The following is a 17035-nucleotide window of genomic DNA, read 5'->3' on the forward strand; positions in this document are numbered from 1 at the left end:
ACCCTTGCAAAAAAGACAATCTCAGAAGAAGTGACAGACTGGTCCTCCTTTTAGAGATCAGTGCCTGAAGGTGCTAACGTTACTGGCTACAAATGATAAGAAGAAACGGCGGGATATCCTGGGAAGTAGCCAATCACAGTTGGTTTACTACTCTGGTGGTTACCAACCTAATGCTATAAGGTATATATTATTAGAAAGGACAGAAAGCCGCAATTGTGCAGAGAAGATGCATGAGATGGTGCTAAAGGAGGAGCCAAATGTACTAAATGCACTTTGAGAGTAGTTTACGTATGTTAACGGTAGACCAATACATCAGCTTGCTGATGATTTGAACCGCTATTTTCTTTCTTGTCAGCTGATATCTGCTTGCGTCCACTGATTGATCAATGCATTGAGTAGCCATGCTGCAGGGTGGCAGCAGTGCAACGATTCATCTTCCAGGACATAAAAACACAGAAATAGTCAAGTGTCCAAGAAAAAACCCTGAGCCCTTATGAGAATATGCAGGAATCCAACATTCAATTGCACACAGAGTCACGCACAGATCAGGTCAGTGTGGAGCAGGAGGAAGCAACAAGTCTATCAGGTTTTTTTTCTGTGTTTTTTTTGTATCGCAAACATTTCATTTTATAGTTTTTTTGTCATGGCTGAGTAAAAGCTACATGTATTCATCTGGCCGATGTGGATTCTCTGTCTCATTTTTTTCAGTGGTTAATAATACAAAGATAATAATGGAAAAATTTGCACACTTTAGTTATCAATTAAAAAGAAATTTTGGCTAAAAAAGATTATTACACATTTTGTCCTACCTTCTAAGTCAAAATTGACTTACAGTGTAAGAGTCTATTACAAACACTGGACTAGGCTGATCTGGCTAATCTGGCAGAAGCATCGGGCTTCACTGGAATTTAGAGTTGCCGTAGATCTGTTTCTTTAATTATCATCAGTTGGTTGTTGACCAGCCAAGCAGATGCTTTAAAATTAGCCTTTGCAGGATGGTCTTGCTCTATTTATTAGCTGCCTCAAATGTCTCATCTGGCTTTCTGATAGTTCTTAGGTACCACCAGCAGATGGCACCAATGTCTGTTTATGTCCACCTACTGCTCCCCCTGCTGGAATTCTATTTAGGCCCAAAAAAGGCTTCCTAAACACTATCAGAACGGAAGCTCATTGGACATTTTATTAGGATCCGGTATTTTTTGTTCTTTTTCTTTTTAGACATATGTGACTTTAACCCTTTAAGCCATTTGTCACAAGTGTGTTGTCCACAGCAACCTTTGTTTCCGTATCCATAAGGTCACGGGTGGATGAAACTTTTAAGTGAAGATGTTGTTCTATGATGTTGACCACATTGCTTTACAGCTAATCTTTTTTATACCATCTTCGATAATGAGTCTGACCCACAAACAGAACATTTCTCCTTCAAGGAGCAAAATTTCTCTTTCAGTGGGACTTTTGTCAAAGTTATGTCCTCCTCCACAACAGAGACTCGTTCTCTGTTCTCTCTGTTGCAATGCTACTTCCTTTTATTTCATAGTTAAAGTGATGTATAGGATTTTCAGTTGTTCCTCCATAAAATTGATAACATTTGTAAACTTAGCTCTGTGGTTGCATCTCCAGTAATTTTCAGGTTGTCCTCCATATATAAATATAAATAAAACTGAATAATAAACACTGATAAGCTAACAATAAAAACTGTAGCATTTATGAAAGTGAACAAATCCAACAAATAAGAATCAGAAACCTTGATTTGCTTTTTTGGAACCGCAGCAAGATGAGAACGAATAGAAGTGGGGAAAAAAAGTGAAAATTCAGTTCATTTATTTTTCATTCTGCCAATCTCTATTATTTCTCTCCCCCCTGTATGAGAAGGTATAGACAGTAGATATTGACTCTACAGCAATCCCTCATAGAGCATGCATGCAGCGATAGTGAAGAGAAAACCTTCCTTTGAACAGATAGACACTTCCAGCAGACCCAGGCTCGGTGTGAGTGACCAACTGCTGAGGCTGACTGGGGTTCAAGGAGACAGAAGCAGACTTAAAAAAGGAACATAGAAGCAATGATCTAAAGACATTCAGCTAATATTCCCCTGCAGGATGGAGTCAAAGCCAAATAGGAACAGACCAGATGAAGCTACTATGATGAGAAAAAGCAGTGAGAGCAGAACGTTAGAGGTTAATCTAACAAATACTGCATAGTGGGTAATTAGAGATAGAATGAAGCACAATTAAGAATTGGGGTCCCTATGTCCTCCAGCAGTCTAAGCCTATAGCAGCATAACTATAGAGATGGGTCTGGATAACCTGAGCCACTCTAACTATAAGCTTTATCAGAAAGCAAAGTTTTAAGCCTAGTCTTAAAAGTAGACAGGGTGTCTGCCTCACAGACTAAAACTGGTAGTTGGTTCCACAGGAGAGGAGCCTGATAACTAAAAGATCTGCCTCCCATTCTACTTTTAGAAATTCTAGGAACCACTAGTAAACCTGCAGATTGAGAGCGAAGTGCTCTGTTAGGAACATAAGGAACAATCAGATCTCTGATATCAGATGGAGCTCGGTTATTTAGGGATTTATATTTGAGAATTTTATGATGAAATTAATTTATTTTTAAAATAAACAACATAAATGACCTATTGTAAAACTATATGGCTTTATAAAATGTGGATAAATACCCTGTGGAGAAGCAGATAACCTATGGTAAAGCTAACTGCACATTATTAGGATTAATCTAAAACCATCTGAGAGCAGGAGGAGCAAAGACCTGCAGATCCTCCTTCAGACTCTGTTGGTGGATCATTCTGTCACTACAGCTGATAAGCAGAACCGACGGGTCATCCTGCAGGGGGCAGAGGTCACGGCCCAGCGTAGATGATGTGTTCATTCTGTTATACACCTGGATAATAAAACACGGCAATCAATCAACACGGCTCAATTTACGGGAGAAGATGGAGTGGACAGCGTGGAACGGGGTCCATTAGAACCAGGGGTTAACATTTAGAGAACCCACCAGAATTCTTTACAGTCAGAGGGGGCGGAGGTCAGGGCAAAGCATAGCCGATGTGTTCACCAGGACCCCTCTGTTATACACCTGGATAATAAAACACAGTAATCAATCAACGCAGCTCAATTTACGGCAGAAGATGGAGCGGACAGAGTAGAACGGGGTCCATTAGAACCAGGAGTTAACATTTGGAAAACCCACCAGAATTCTCTACAGTCAGAGGGCAGGAGTTCACCTGGGAGGTTAAAGAGTGTTTAAAGTGAGCAAAAGATTATGGTTATGACAAAGAGGCATCCTTCTTAATAGTCATAGCAGTGGAAAGATGGAAAACATGGTCTCATTGGTTATTTTCCATTGATTATTGAGAAAAGTTTGAATCATTATTGGTCTCCTGCATTTGTTTCTTGAAATAAAGCCTCTTTAACTTGATCTTGTTATCGCTTTGGATCCTTCTGTCCCATTTGCAATAAGACAAATTGTTCTTGGTTGAATAAAGAGGATAATAACTATAAATGCATCATTCTTGGCTTAACTGCACGGCTGTAGGAGTAACAGAGCAGTTATTCAGTGAACGTTTCAGAATAAAAATGGTCCTGAGTTCCGGGGTGGATTTCTAAAGAGCTGCCGGCTGAAAAGTTGGCAAGCCGTGGAGCTGCTGACTGAAATATTACTCTAATATCTGACAAGACGTCGTTCATGTTCGTGCTCTGAGTAATTCTGTTAGGGAGTAATGTCAATCCAATGTCATCGGATCGGCTGCGTAAGAAGCAGCTGCGGATTTCGAATCTGCTCCCAGGCTCTCTTGTGGAAATGTTGGAGCGCAATGAAAGCCAGCTGCGGTTTCAAAAAATGGCCGTGAACTCTCCCTTTAATTTATCATAACAAAATAGGATGATGGGAATTGAAAGCATGAAAAATCTGCTTTAATTGGTTCAGTTGGATCCAAATGCTCCTCTCTGTTCTTCCGCAGTTGTTAGGGATGTTGGACACGTCGGTTCCTATGGTGGCCAAGTTCAGGCGCCTGCTGGACAGTCTACCCAGAGAGACTCTGCCGGATGTGGTTGCCTCCATGATCCGCACCTCCAACAAGGAGAAACTGCAGGTGGGCCTTCGGGGTGCAGGGAGGAATGAATGTCAGCGGCATGAAAACTGAAAAATGTCAGTCTGCTTCTGTTTGTGTTCCCTGAAGGTGCTGGATGCAGTGAGCCTGGAGGAGCGCTTCAGGAAGGCTCTGCCCATGCTGACCCGGCAGATCGAGGGACTGAAGCTGCTGCAGAAAACCAGGAGAATGAGTCCTGACTCTGAGAAAAGGGTAACGCATGATTTAGAGGATGTACGCCCGCAAAAGTGTTCGTACCTCATTAAATTCTTCACAGTTTGACACGAGGCCCTGAGTTTCATTCAGGACCATCATGAAACCAATAAATCAGTGGGAATCAGAAGGAGCAATTATTCAGCTGCCTCTCACACCGAGAGCCGATCCAGTTCTAAAGTGAACTGTGGGGATTGGCAGCCTCTTGGTTAGAGCTGTGAGCTTGGAATCCTTGGAATCCTCCCAAAAGCAGTGGGTTAAACGCAGTGGTAAATTTCTCCAATGTGAGATAAGAAAGTTCAATTATTTTTATTATTATTATTGTTATTATTATTAAAGGCTTTAAAAACCCTTGGAGGGAACAAAGTGCTGTATGTTAAAAGAGACAGCAGCAGTAAAATCATTGCAAAACCATACGGCCAACCACTAATCAAGTGGTCATTGAACAGAGCAGAGCTGAAGCCCAGGGAGGTCAAAGGTCAGAGAGGTTCGTAGCAGTCTGTATAATTATGTAGAAAAGAAACGAGTGAGAACATGAAAAACCAATAAGTCAATAATTTGTTAAAACCAAAAACTTTTCTCAACCTTTCTTCTGCTCCAAATAACTCCTGCTTAGTTGGGTCGGATGAAGAGCACCCCAGAACATTAATCTTTGACTTTCAGATTCTCGGTTGGATTTTGGCCTGGACTTTGATTGGGCCGTTTTAGCACACAGAAAATTACACACTGTAGCTTTAAAACACGTTGTAACTTTTGCCACTCGCTGCACCGACTCCACGTCTGTCTGGAGCAGAGCAAATTGTTCAGGCAGGAATTCAGAGGAGGAAAAGAAAAGTGTATCCAGTAGAATTGACCAGTTAAAGACGACAGGACAGACTGCGTATCGCATTTCCTGGCCTCCTATGTCATAAAAATCATAAATAAAAATGAGCATTGGCTTTAAAAAATAACAAAACAAAAAAAAAAAACTAAATATTGGCCTTCATTGATTCACAATGGATCCAAAGAGCAGGCAGGCGAGATGCTGGTATCACTGGTCAAAGCTGCTTTGATCTATTTAAAGCCTACAAATACACTAAATTACTCACTAACAGCAGCTTTTTTATGCCAACCACACATACTTACGGGCCACCATCAATCTGGCTTTATCAAGATGATCTGTCACTAATCATAAAAGCGTATTAAACTAGGGTGACCATATTTTCATTTGGAGCGGGGGGGGGGGGGGGGGGGGGGGGGGGGGGGTGATATTGAAAGAACAAATGTCTCATCATCGGGATTTGCTACGTGATCAGAGGAAATGTTACTTGGCGCAGAACAGTTGTGAAAATTGGAAGTTCAGTTTAATATAATAATACAACTCTGTGATTAGTTCCGTCTGAAATTAATGAAAATAGTTGTTTTAATAGTTATTGAGTCAGATATGTGGCGGTAATGTTTGGTTTATTTAAAGGTTTTAATCTGTTACTGTGTAAATGAGTTTGGCTGTAATTTAAGGACAGATTCTAATAGATCTGCAGAGTGGGGACTATAAATCTGATAGGATTTTAATTTTTTTATTGTTGTTTTGCACAATATGCTTAACTAAGTATTTTTTGTTGTTGAATATTAGAGATTTTGCAGATATATTTTGTAGATACATTGTTTAGATTTAGTTATATATTTCTAACCCTTTTATAGAATAGAATAGAAAATCCTTTTATTTTCCCACAATGGGCAAATTTACAGCAGCAAAAAGATTATTGAAAATGGTCACACAAATGAGGACCTTAGAGAAATGTATAAGAATAACATAATAGGGAAGAGTTAAAATATAAAAAATAAAATTCTGTAAAGTGTTTTAACAATATAAAACTGGAGAATAAATAACCAATATGCAGCTATGGACATTTTTACAGTAATGGATCCAAGGTGTCCTGGTTTTCCCAAATCAAAATATGGTCACCCTAAGCTATGGACATTTTTACAGTAATGGATATTTGAAAATAGCAGCAACATCAGAGATGTGCAGAATGACAGCAGCAGGTTATTTAACTGACTAAGGTTTCTATCATTACATTTGATTTGATTTGTTCCTGCTCCCGGTGGTTGGAACCTTTATTCCACTCTGGATTCTTGTGAGTGTAGCCTTTATTCACTTTAACTTCTTCAAAAATAAATAAATAAACAAACAGGTTTGAAAACCCCGGTATTCATTCTTTTCCTGCTTTGTGTGTCAACTTTCACGGTTGCTAAGCAACAGAGCATACGGCGGTAAAACCCGCCGAAGGGAGGACCTGTTCGAATTTACAGACAGAACTCTTCCGGCCTCCTTATTTTCAAGGACTTCGAAGGATCCAGTCTAGGTAGACCGCGTCCTTGGAGGATGCAGCCCAGGTTTTTGAACAGAGCCTCTGATTAAGAACAGGGCTGCCCGCACTGACGCAGCTCAGGGATTACGTCACACGCAGCGTCGTCAGGACATTTCCTCACTTTCTAAAAAAAACCCGGGACGCCGGGGACAGGACGTGAAATACGGATATGTCCCGGGAAATACGGACGTTTGGTCACCCTAATTAAACTATATTTTGTAAATGGACAATAGAGACTTTGCAGAGAGGCGTTTCCATCCCTTCTGTAACCGAACTTCTGGCAGCGCATTTTTTGGCTTTTGAATTGTTAAACATTGCAGTAATTTTTGGTTTTCTGTTTTCATTTCACAGTACCTGTGAAGGATATAGTGAAGGCATCTGGAGTGAATTTCGTTCCATCATTGTTGCACAGAAAAAGTTTTAACGGAAATGTAAAAAAATGTTTGCAGAGAAAACTTTAAAAAATTGTTTTGAATCTAAGTTTGCTTTTTTTTTTCTGAGATCGTTTTCTTTATTTCTGTATATTTTTCATATTTTTTCAAAACAGTTTTTTTTTTTTTTTTCAGATTTTGTTTATTAAAATGCCCTGCGATGGACTGGCGGCCTGGATGCATGGATGGATGTTATTAAAATATTTTTTTCCAAAAATATATATTTTTACAAATTTTATATTTTCATTTCTTTATTATTTTTATTTTTGATAAATGTTGTTGCTAACATTTGGTCCAGCAGACCAATCAAAATGCATCTTTACTCCTCACTCCAGAGGAAAGCCGGCGCCCAGAAGTGAATAGAGAGTTATCTCTAGAACGTAATTTGAAAAGAGTTAAATTCATAAAATTCAGGCCAGATAAGAAATCTGTAAAGAAAAAAAGGAAAACATATTTTTTTATTTCAAATCTCTGTTTACAAAGGTTTTTTTTGTTTTTTTTTTTACAAAACTTTTATTTCCTTGCAAGAATAATGGAACAAAATTCACTCCATGTGAAACATTGTAAATTAATAAATTTTCTCAGCAAAGTGGTTATTAATATGTAATATGATGCAGTTTAGTATAATTTAATACTTTAAAGATAGAAATAAGTGTTTTTTTTTTTACCGTATTTACATTATTTAACTGCGACCTGGATGAATTTCCGGTTGCTTGAAATGAGTCGGTGGTACGGACCAGGTAGGAACTGCCAGTCTGCACGGCCCAAAGCAAACTGTTTTCCTGTCGTTAGGGATGTAGTTAGCTGTAGTTAGGGATCTGCGTCGTTTTCTTTCTGCGAGCGTTGAAGGTGGGTGGGAATACTTTTGCAAGGTATGATGTTCACCTGTTTCTGGGTTTGATCAGAGTGAAAACCAAACCTTTGTTAATGGCCCAGGTCTTATCAGTGCGGAAAGGCGGCGTGTTCCCAGGGCGACAGTTCAATCTGGGCGAGGAGGACGAGGATGAGGATGGAGACGACATGGCAGCTCTGGAGAGGAAGATCCACGCAGCCAGCATGCCGGAAGCCACGCTCAGAGTTTGTCTGAAGGAATTTAAGAGGTGAGATCTTTGTTCTGGATGATGCAGCCGTCAGGTTTAACTCACAGCATGTTTGGACGTCGATCATGTGGGTTTAAAACTGATTCTAGGTTCTGTGGATCTGTAAGGACCGCCCCCTCCTCTATGATTTTAAACCCGATATCTCTATGGGGAGGGGGGGTTTAGTTTGAAACGTGTTTGTTCCTCTAAAAATGCTTAGTGTTGAAATCTTTGTGTTTATTTTCTGAACTCAGTTTGGAGCAATTTGTACACAGAGTCTCCTAAAATCATTCCCAACCCTGATGCCAGCCGTTTCCTAGCGTTCATCTCCTCACTCACCCTCCTCACGATCCTGAAAAGAATCATTTATAAAGAGGAAGAGTATTGGTGATTCCAAAACGGAATCATTTTCAGACCAATAATTAAAATCTCTGAGGAAAATGTTTCCTCTTCCCTCCATGCCTTCTGTCTCTATGACGCTTTTATTCATTTTGATCCATTTCCATCTTTAGGGTGAAGAGGTGATTTCTTTAGGTCACAAAGGTACATTTAAGACATCCTCAGTTCTCAGGAAATACGTTCAGTTCTCAGGTATCCTAAAACGTTGGAGCTCTTTTTTTTTTAATTTAGGGAAATTGTTACCAACTGGGCAAATATTTGAGCTTAACAAAGCAGCATTCCGACCTTGAAAACTCCTTCAATGTTAATTTTGGGTCTTATGAAGGAATTACTTTTTAAGTACAGTTTTTGCCACCATTGTCCGCCATTTCTGTCCAAGCTGACCAATCCGCGTTGACCCGAGCTGACTCATGGGAAATGGAGAGTCACGTAGAGCGGAGGTCTTCAACGGGGGTCCATGGAGTTACTGCATGGGGGTCGCAAAAGCTTTATTTGATTAGACATTTTTTTATATTCCCCCCTGCAATTTTTTCCAGTAATTGAAATGTTCTTCCTATAAGAACAGCAGAGTAGCTTCTTCAGTCCAGTTTTTTGTTCAGATCAGAGTCCAGCCATGTTGGTTTGGTGGGTCTGCTGCTGCTGAACTCCACCACCCCCTTCTTGGTTCTTCCCTGCAATTATCTGAGTCATCCTCACCTTTAAACCACAGATATGCTTGTTAAATCACAGTTTTTCCAGATTCCTCTGATTGCAAAGAATTAAACATATTTCCTTATGAAATGCGATTCATGCTTTCACTGCCTTTGTTTTAATGCCTGGAATGTCAGCTTAGATCAGTCGTCTCCACATCAACTACAGGTTTTCAAAAGATGCAGCAGCTTGTTTTTATCTCCGGTCCTGAGTTCTCACTGCTGCTCACGGTCCGTTTCAGAATTGATTTCAAGCTTCTACTGACCACCTTTACATCCTGACATGCTCTGGCCATGTTCATAATGTTCACAAACATTAAAACATGACGGTTACTGAGCTCCAAGCTGTCGGACCAGTTGTAGCGCGGAGACTCTGATGGAACACAACTCTTGTCCTTCCTGTTCGACTACGGAAACATATTAGATCGATTGAACGGTTCTAGGTGTTAGTTCACATTTTCTTTGCTTTATTTGATTTATTGATTATATTTTTTTGTTGTTTTATCTGACTTTTGATAAACAGATTTACATAAACAATAAGAGTGACGTGCTTTTATAAACATTGTCCACAAACAGAGGTGTAAAGAAAAACGTAAAGAAACGTGTGAGTTTTAGCCACTAGGGGCGCTAGGCCTGTAACTTCCAGGTTAAGCGCCCCCTTAAGGGCCACTGGCAGCACTGCACCGTGTATAGCTTCTGTGTTCTGGTTCTGGTATCAAACCAGTTTGGACCAGCAGATCTAGAATCCCTTAAAGATGAGGAAACGTTCACCGTCTGGATGAAATCCTCCATCAGAGAACCAGAAACCCGTCTGAGCAGCTGAGGGTCACCGCTAACAGCTGTTAGCTTAATTCATTTATACAGAACCAAGAGTTGTTAGCTTAGTTAGTTTATTCAGAACTAAGAGTTGTTAGCTTAGTTAGCTTATTCAGAACTAAGAGTTGTTAGCTTAGTTAGCTTATTCAGAGATAACATCCGTTAGCTTAGTTAGCTTAGTCAGAGCTAACAGTTGTTAGCTTAGTTAGCTTATTCATAGATATAGCTGTTAGCTTAGTTAGCTTATTCAGAGATAACAGCTCTTAGCTTAGTTTGCTTATTCAGAGATAAGAGCTCTTAGTTTAGTTAGCTTATTCATAGATATAGCTGTTAGCTTATTTAGAGATAACAGCTGTTAGCTTATTCAGAGATAACAGCTGTTAGCTTAGTTAGCTTAGTCATAGATGTAGCTGTTAGCTTATTTAGTTTATTCAGAGATAACAGCTGTTAGCTTAGTTAGCTTGCTCAGAGATAACAGCTATTAGCTTAGGGAATCGCTTTCCATCTAGCTCCGCCCCTGCCTGATGGGAAGCGACGCTCTGGGTCACATGACGTATTCATGGACAGGTCAGAACCTCTGAGGTTACAATTGAATTCAATTCAGTTTATTTATGTGAAGCAAGGCAAGGTTGTTTCTATAGCACAATTCATAACAAGTACAGGTCAAAGTGCTTTACATGAATTAAACAATAAAATAGTATAAAGTAAAAGCAAGTTAAAACAAATCAAACAGTTGGAGTACGGCTGTAACTAACAGCTATTTTACAAATTGATTAATCTGTTGAATATTTCTTCGATTAATAATTGGATAGCCAAATATTCTTTAAAGAAGACTTTATGAAATAAAACCAAATGAAAATAAAGTTTTTTTCATTTGATGAGTGCTAGATAGAGCAAGAAGTTTTTTTGTATCTTAAATACCAAATATTTACATATTTTTTCTTTTACATTTTTTGTATAATTACTGCTCTAAGTGGGTTGCTCTGTCAGCTAAAGGCATGTTTTAGAGTCTCTACACTCCAGCTAATGATTAATTAATAACAAAATTAGTTTGCGAATATCTCAATAATAAATTATTCACCATTAATCCGATTAATTGTTTCAGCCCTAAGTTGGACTATAACCTTAACCTAATAATACCTCAGCTAACAGTTTAACTTGAGCCATCAAAGGCAGCTCTAAACAAATGGTTTTAACTTTGAATTTAGGCTTTTAGCCCTTTTCCAGTTTTCTGGGAGTTTATTCCAGATCCGTGGAGCATAGATTCTGCTTCTCCATGTTTGGTTATAGTTCTGGGTGAACAGAGTAGGCTGGAACTAGAAGACCTGAGTGGTCTGGGAGGTTGATACACTGACAACATATCTGTTATGGATTGAGGTGCTGATCTATTCAGTGATTTCTAGACTAACAGAAGGATTTTAAAGTCTATTCTCAGAGCTACAGGGAGCCAGAGGAACGACTTCAGAACCGGGCTGATGTGCTCTTCTAACTTTAGTTCTAGTGAGAACCCGGGTTGCAACGTGTTGGATCAGCTGCAGCTCTCTGATGGACTTTTTAGGCAAACCTATAAAGACAATTTTGCAGTAATCAATTCTACTAAAGATAAATGCATGAATGAGTTTTTTAGATCCTGCTTGAACATCAGTCCTTTAATTGACTGTATGATCTGGTTGAACTGTAAAGTGCCTTGAGATGACATGTGTTGTGAATTTGGCGCTATACAGGTGCTGGTCATAAAATTAGAATATCATGAAAAAGTAGATTGATTTCAGTAATTCCATTTAAAAAGTGACACTTGTATATTATATTCATACATTACATACAAACTCATATATTTCAGATGTTTATTTTGTTTAATTTTGATGATTACAAATGACAACAAATGAAAATCTCAAATTCATCATATCAGAAAATTAGAATATTGTGAAAAGGTTCAAAATTGATGGCCCCTGGTGCCACACTCTAATCAGCTAATTAACTCAAACCACCTGCAAAAGCCTTTAAATGGTCTTTCAGTCTAGTTCTATAGGCTACACAATCATGGGGAAGACTGCTGACTTGACAGTTGTCCAAAAGACGACCATCGACACCTTGCACAAGGAGGGCAAGACACAAAAGGTCATCGCTAAAGAGGCTGGCTGTTCACAGAGCTCAGTGTCCAAGCACATTAATAGAGAGGCGAAGGGAAGGAAAAGATGTGGTCGAAAAAAGTGTACAAGCAAGAGAGATAACCGCACCCTGGAGAGGATTGTGAAACAAAACCCATTCAAAAATGTGGGGGAGATTCACAAAGAGTGGACTGCAGCTGGAGTGAGTGCTTCAAGAACCACCACACACAGACGTATGAAAGACATGGGTTTCTGCTGTCGCATTCCTTGTGTCAAGCCACTCTTGAACCACAGACAGCGTCAGAAGCGTCTTGCTTGGGCTAAAGAGAAACAGGATTGGACTGCTGGTGAGTGGTCCAAAGTCATGTTCTCTGATGAAAGTAAATTTTGCATTTCCTTTGGAAATCAAGGAGTCTGGAGGAAAAGAAGAGAGGCACTTCATCCACGTTGCTTGAAGTCCAGTGTAAAGTTTCCACAGTCAGTGATGGTTTGGGGTGCCATGTCATCTGCTGGTGTTGGTCCATCGTGTTTTCTGAGGTCCAGGGTCAACGCAGCCACATACCAGGAAGTTTTAGAGCACTTCATGCTTCCTGCAGCTGACCAACTTTTTGGAGATGCAGATTTCATTTTCCAACAGGACTTGGCACCTGCACACAGTGCCAAAGCTACCAGTACCTGGTTGAAGGACCATGGTATCCCTGTTCTTAATTGGCCAGCAAACTCTCCTGACCGTAACCCCATAGAAAATCTATGGGGTATTGTGAAGAAGAAGATGCAATACACCAGACCCAACAATTCAGAAGAGCTAAAAGCCACTATTAGAGCAACCTGGGCTATCATAACACCTGAGCAGTGCCACAGACTGATCGACTCCATGCCACGCCGCATTGCTGCAGTAATACAGGCCAAAGGAGGCCCAACTAAATACTGAGTGCTGTACATGCTCATACTTTTCATGTTCATACTTTTCAGTTGGCCAACATTTCTATAAATCCTTTGTTTTTATTGGTCTTCAGTAATATTCTAATTTTCTGATATGATGAATTTGAGATTTTCATTTGTTGTCATTTGTAATCATCAAAATTAAACAAAATAAACATCTGAAACATGAGTTTGTATGTAATGTATGAATATAATATACAAGTTTCACTTTTTAAATGGAATTACTGAAATCAATCTACTTTTTCATGATATTCTAATTTTATGACCAGCACCTGTATAAATAAATTGAATTGAGTCCTGGAGATGTTCTTCAGGTGATAAAAACCTGACTTAGTAACTGCCTTTATTTGCCTCTGAAGGTTCAGCTCTGAGTCCATCATGATACCAGTATTTAGGCCATAATCAGTGGTTTCTAGCTAAGTAGCTGAAGCTATGAGCTAACTCTGGATCTATCCAAAAGATTATTACCTTTTTGTTTTTGTTCAGTTTGAGAAAATGATGGTGCAATCAGAGATTTATCTGTTCTAAGCATCTAACTAACACTCTGATGGGTTCATAGTAGTGTTGCACCGATACCAGTATCGGATGTGGCCCCGATACTGCCCTAAAATTGTGGTATCGGTATCGGCGAGTACCAACTAATAGGGCACCGATACAATTTTTAAAGGCCGTAAGTTTATTCAACGATTGTCACCCACTCCTGGTAGGCAATAAAAAGTTCTACTGGATTCACTTTGTATTAGATTTTTTTTCCTGCTTCACAAAGGTAGGCAGCAGCTTGACAAAGCCATGATGGCAATTATTTTACATTATTATGGTATCGGTATCGGCCGATACTGCAGAGCCAGGTATCGGGTACCGGTATCGGGGCCAAAAAATGGCATCGGCGCAACACTAGTTCATAGTCACCTGGGGACATTGGGATCTAAAGTGTTTGTCATTTGCATCATTATGGCAACTGATCTGCTTGTTTTCTATAATCTGAGCCAAGGGGAGCAGGTAGATATTGAATAGGAGGGGCCCCAGAATGGAGGAACCCCACATGTGATTTGGCTGATGTGATGTGGCTCCATCTTTAAAGTTGTCCTCTATCATTTTCTCCATCACTAACCTGGAATCAATCTGATCCTGTTGGTGTGATTTCAGGCTGAAGAAGATGTCTCAGTCCATGCCTGAGTACGCGCTGACCAGAAACTACTTGGATCTGATGGTGGAGCTGCCATGGAGCAAAAGCACCAAAGGTAGTGAAGAGCAACTTTAATGTATTTATTGCCCTCCGCAGTAGGTATGGTAAATATGTTATTCAGTCAAATAATATTGGGACTGTGTGTATTATTTATGAACACATGCCCTATTGGCTGTGAGTTAGAACAAGAAATGAAAGTGTCAATCGAGTTCAAATGGTGGTCAGATAATTCTGTACTTATATGGAATAAATTTACCACAACTTCCATCAAAATATAAGTTTATTAAGCTCCAAGTCAAACATATTTCATTTAAAAACTCTTGACTAAAACTAGTGAAACTCAACTAAACTAAGCTAAGTGTAAAAAGAGGAAGGAAAACATGGAAGAAAACAATAATCGATGGGATTATGCAATGATATGGCGTTTTAGCAGAACCAAGGTTTATGTTGAAGAATTTTGGATGTGATTAAATTAACGTTTAACTAATTTATAGCAACTGAAATGTTTTCAAACCAATTCACAACGCAAATCCATGGGATGAATAAAACATTATTTAGCAAATAATGTTTTTTAAAGGGGTCCTAGAATGATTCTATAGGGTATGTGGTGCTGGTCCTTAAGGTCTCTGAATAGGGTGTAATATTGGTTGGGTTGAAAATTGCATATTTTCTGTTCTATGAGCCCAAATGCAGCCTGGTTAAAAGCCTTAGAATGAAACGACAGGTTTATTCCTTTTATGGTATGATCATGAATATTTAGATGAGCTGTGCACTGATTGGTTGGTTTACAACGAGCGAAGCTGCTGAGCAAAGACGCATCATAGCAACAAGCACTCACTCACTGAAACATCAAATTGTTGATATGGTAGGGTGACCAGATGTCCTCTTTTTCCTGGACATGTCCTACTTTACATACCTAAAAAAAAAATTTCCTTCTTCTGAATTCGCCCGTTTTATGGTGGAAGTTTAGAATAGTGAGATTTGCAGAGAAAGGAGGCGTCAATGGGGTTTGAACTTCTCTGTACGTCCATTTCACCCACTGAACTATCATTATTCATCTATGACAATGGAAACTCTGTTTTGCATTCTATGACCCCCTTTAAAAGATTTGCTTAATCAAGAACCAATAACCTTTATTTAAATTATTCTTTTAGCGACCTAGTAGCAGAAATGACATTTCCACTTAATGGCTTTGGTCATAATTCATTGATGAATATGTGATGAATACAGAGAGCTGGTGAACTGCTTTGTGGCATGGTGTGGAAACGATCACCTGATGCTGAATGTCAACAAAACAAAGGAGACGAAACAAGTTGAAAGCTATCAACATCATTGGAAAAGAAGTGGAGGTGGTGGAGGAGTAGAAATTGGTGTTCACTTGGACACCAAACTAGACTGGAGTCACAACTATGATGCCGTCTACAAGAAGGGACAGAGCAGATTATATTTCCTAAGGAAGCTCAGGTCCTTCAGTGTTTGCTGGCGGATGCTGCTGTGGAGAGTGTGATCTCTTCCTCCATCCTCTGCTGGGGTAACAGCATCAGAGCAAATGACTGAAAGAACTCCTCTGGAACCTCTGGAGATGATTTAACAGAGAAGGATTCTTCAGAAAGCGAATAAGATTATTGATAACAGTGAGCCTCCTCTTCATCAGACTGCTAGACATCAAAATAACGTCTTCAGTCAGAGGCTTCTCCACTGCAGACAGACCTCTACAGGAGATCCTTCCTATCTACAGCATCAACACCTAAAGTACCTTGAGGGAAGAAAAAAAACTTATGAGTTACTGCAACGTTTAATTTCTCTTTGGGATTAATAAAGTATTTTTGATTTGAACTCAATTGTATTTAAAACAAAGACATGCTCATTAATTGATGATGGGAAAAGTTTCTCTATTTATGCATCCAATCGTTTTCCTCATTTATCTAATAGTTCTTAAGAAGTCTGATTTTAATGACATTCAGAAATAAAGATCCTGTGGAGCATCATTAGTGTGTCGGGCTCCAGCAATCACTTTTATCTTCCCCCCTCTTAAAGGGAGCCAACTCCATGCAGAGATGGCTGGATAACAGAACATTCCCAGTTTAAGTGCCAGGAATGCTAAATGATTCCCAAACCGTCTATAATCTTTTTAAAGTAATCAGCTCTGTCCAAACAGTCGAATGTCACAGCTGAGCTGAAAGGCCCTGTTTACCTGCAGGCTTTCTGTCTTTATGCAGTGACAGAGTTTTCCATCAGCTGGAGAACATGCTGGAGCATTTATTATCTGAGGAGATAAACAACATATCTCCTCCAGGCTTGGTGGAAAGCAAAGCTACAGCTCCAATCAGGAAAGGTTTGGAACTTATAAATAAAAAGAGACGTTCTCACATTTATGTATGCATGAGCGGTTTCACCCCGAGGCGTCTGGAGCATCCCACAGCGGGGTGGCGGGTTGTGGTCTGGCTGATCTATATTCGAGAGCTTTGTTACAAGAAGTGGAGGAAAGGGAGCATCCAGCCTGTCGGCGGCAGTCAGCCCCTTCAGCGGTTCGGGTTGTATCTGTTCATCAGTGCTGTCTAACCACAGAACCACAGCTCCAGAACCTTCGCTGGTTTTCATTCTGTGTTGTTCTTTAGAACGGAGGTCTTCAACAGGAGGTCCACGACCCCTAGGGGGTGCATGGAGGTACTGCATGGGGGTCGTGAAGGTTTTGGTTGATTAGCCTTTTTTTTAATAT

The 17035-nt window shown here is 39.7% G+C and overlaps 1 protein-coding gene across 1 annotated transcript in view; it reads left to right on the top strand.

Annotated features, from left to right (window-relative positions):
• Positions 1 to 17035, top strand: part of lonp2 (lon peptidase 2, peroxisomal) — a 67409-nt gene that overhangs the window by 24707 nt on the left and 25667 nt on the right. Inside the window, exons 4-7 of the mRNA XM_038274720.1 lie at positions 3974 to 4105; positions 4193 to 4315; positions 8034 to 8197; positions 14277 to 14371. Of these exons, the coding sequence (XP_038130648.1) occupies positions 3974 to 4105; positions 4193 to 4315; positions 8034 to 8197; positions 14277 to 14371 (514 nt within the window). The remainder of the gene's footprint in view (positions 1 to 3973; positions 4106 to 4192; positions 4316 to 8033; positions 8198 to 14276; positions 14372 to 17035) is intronic.

The sequence above is a fragment of the Cyprinodon tularosa genome, unplaced genomic scaffold (genome assembly GCF_016077235.1).
Source record: "Cyprinodon tularosa strain WSP-4 unplaced genomic scaffold, ASM1607723v1 ctg927, whole genome shotgun sequence".
In the NCBI taxonomy this organism is placed as follows: Eukaryota; Metazoa; Chordata; class Actinopteri; order Cyprinodontiformes; family Cyprinodontidae; genus Cyprinodon; species Cyprinodon tularosa.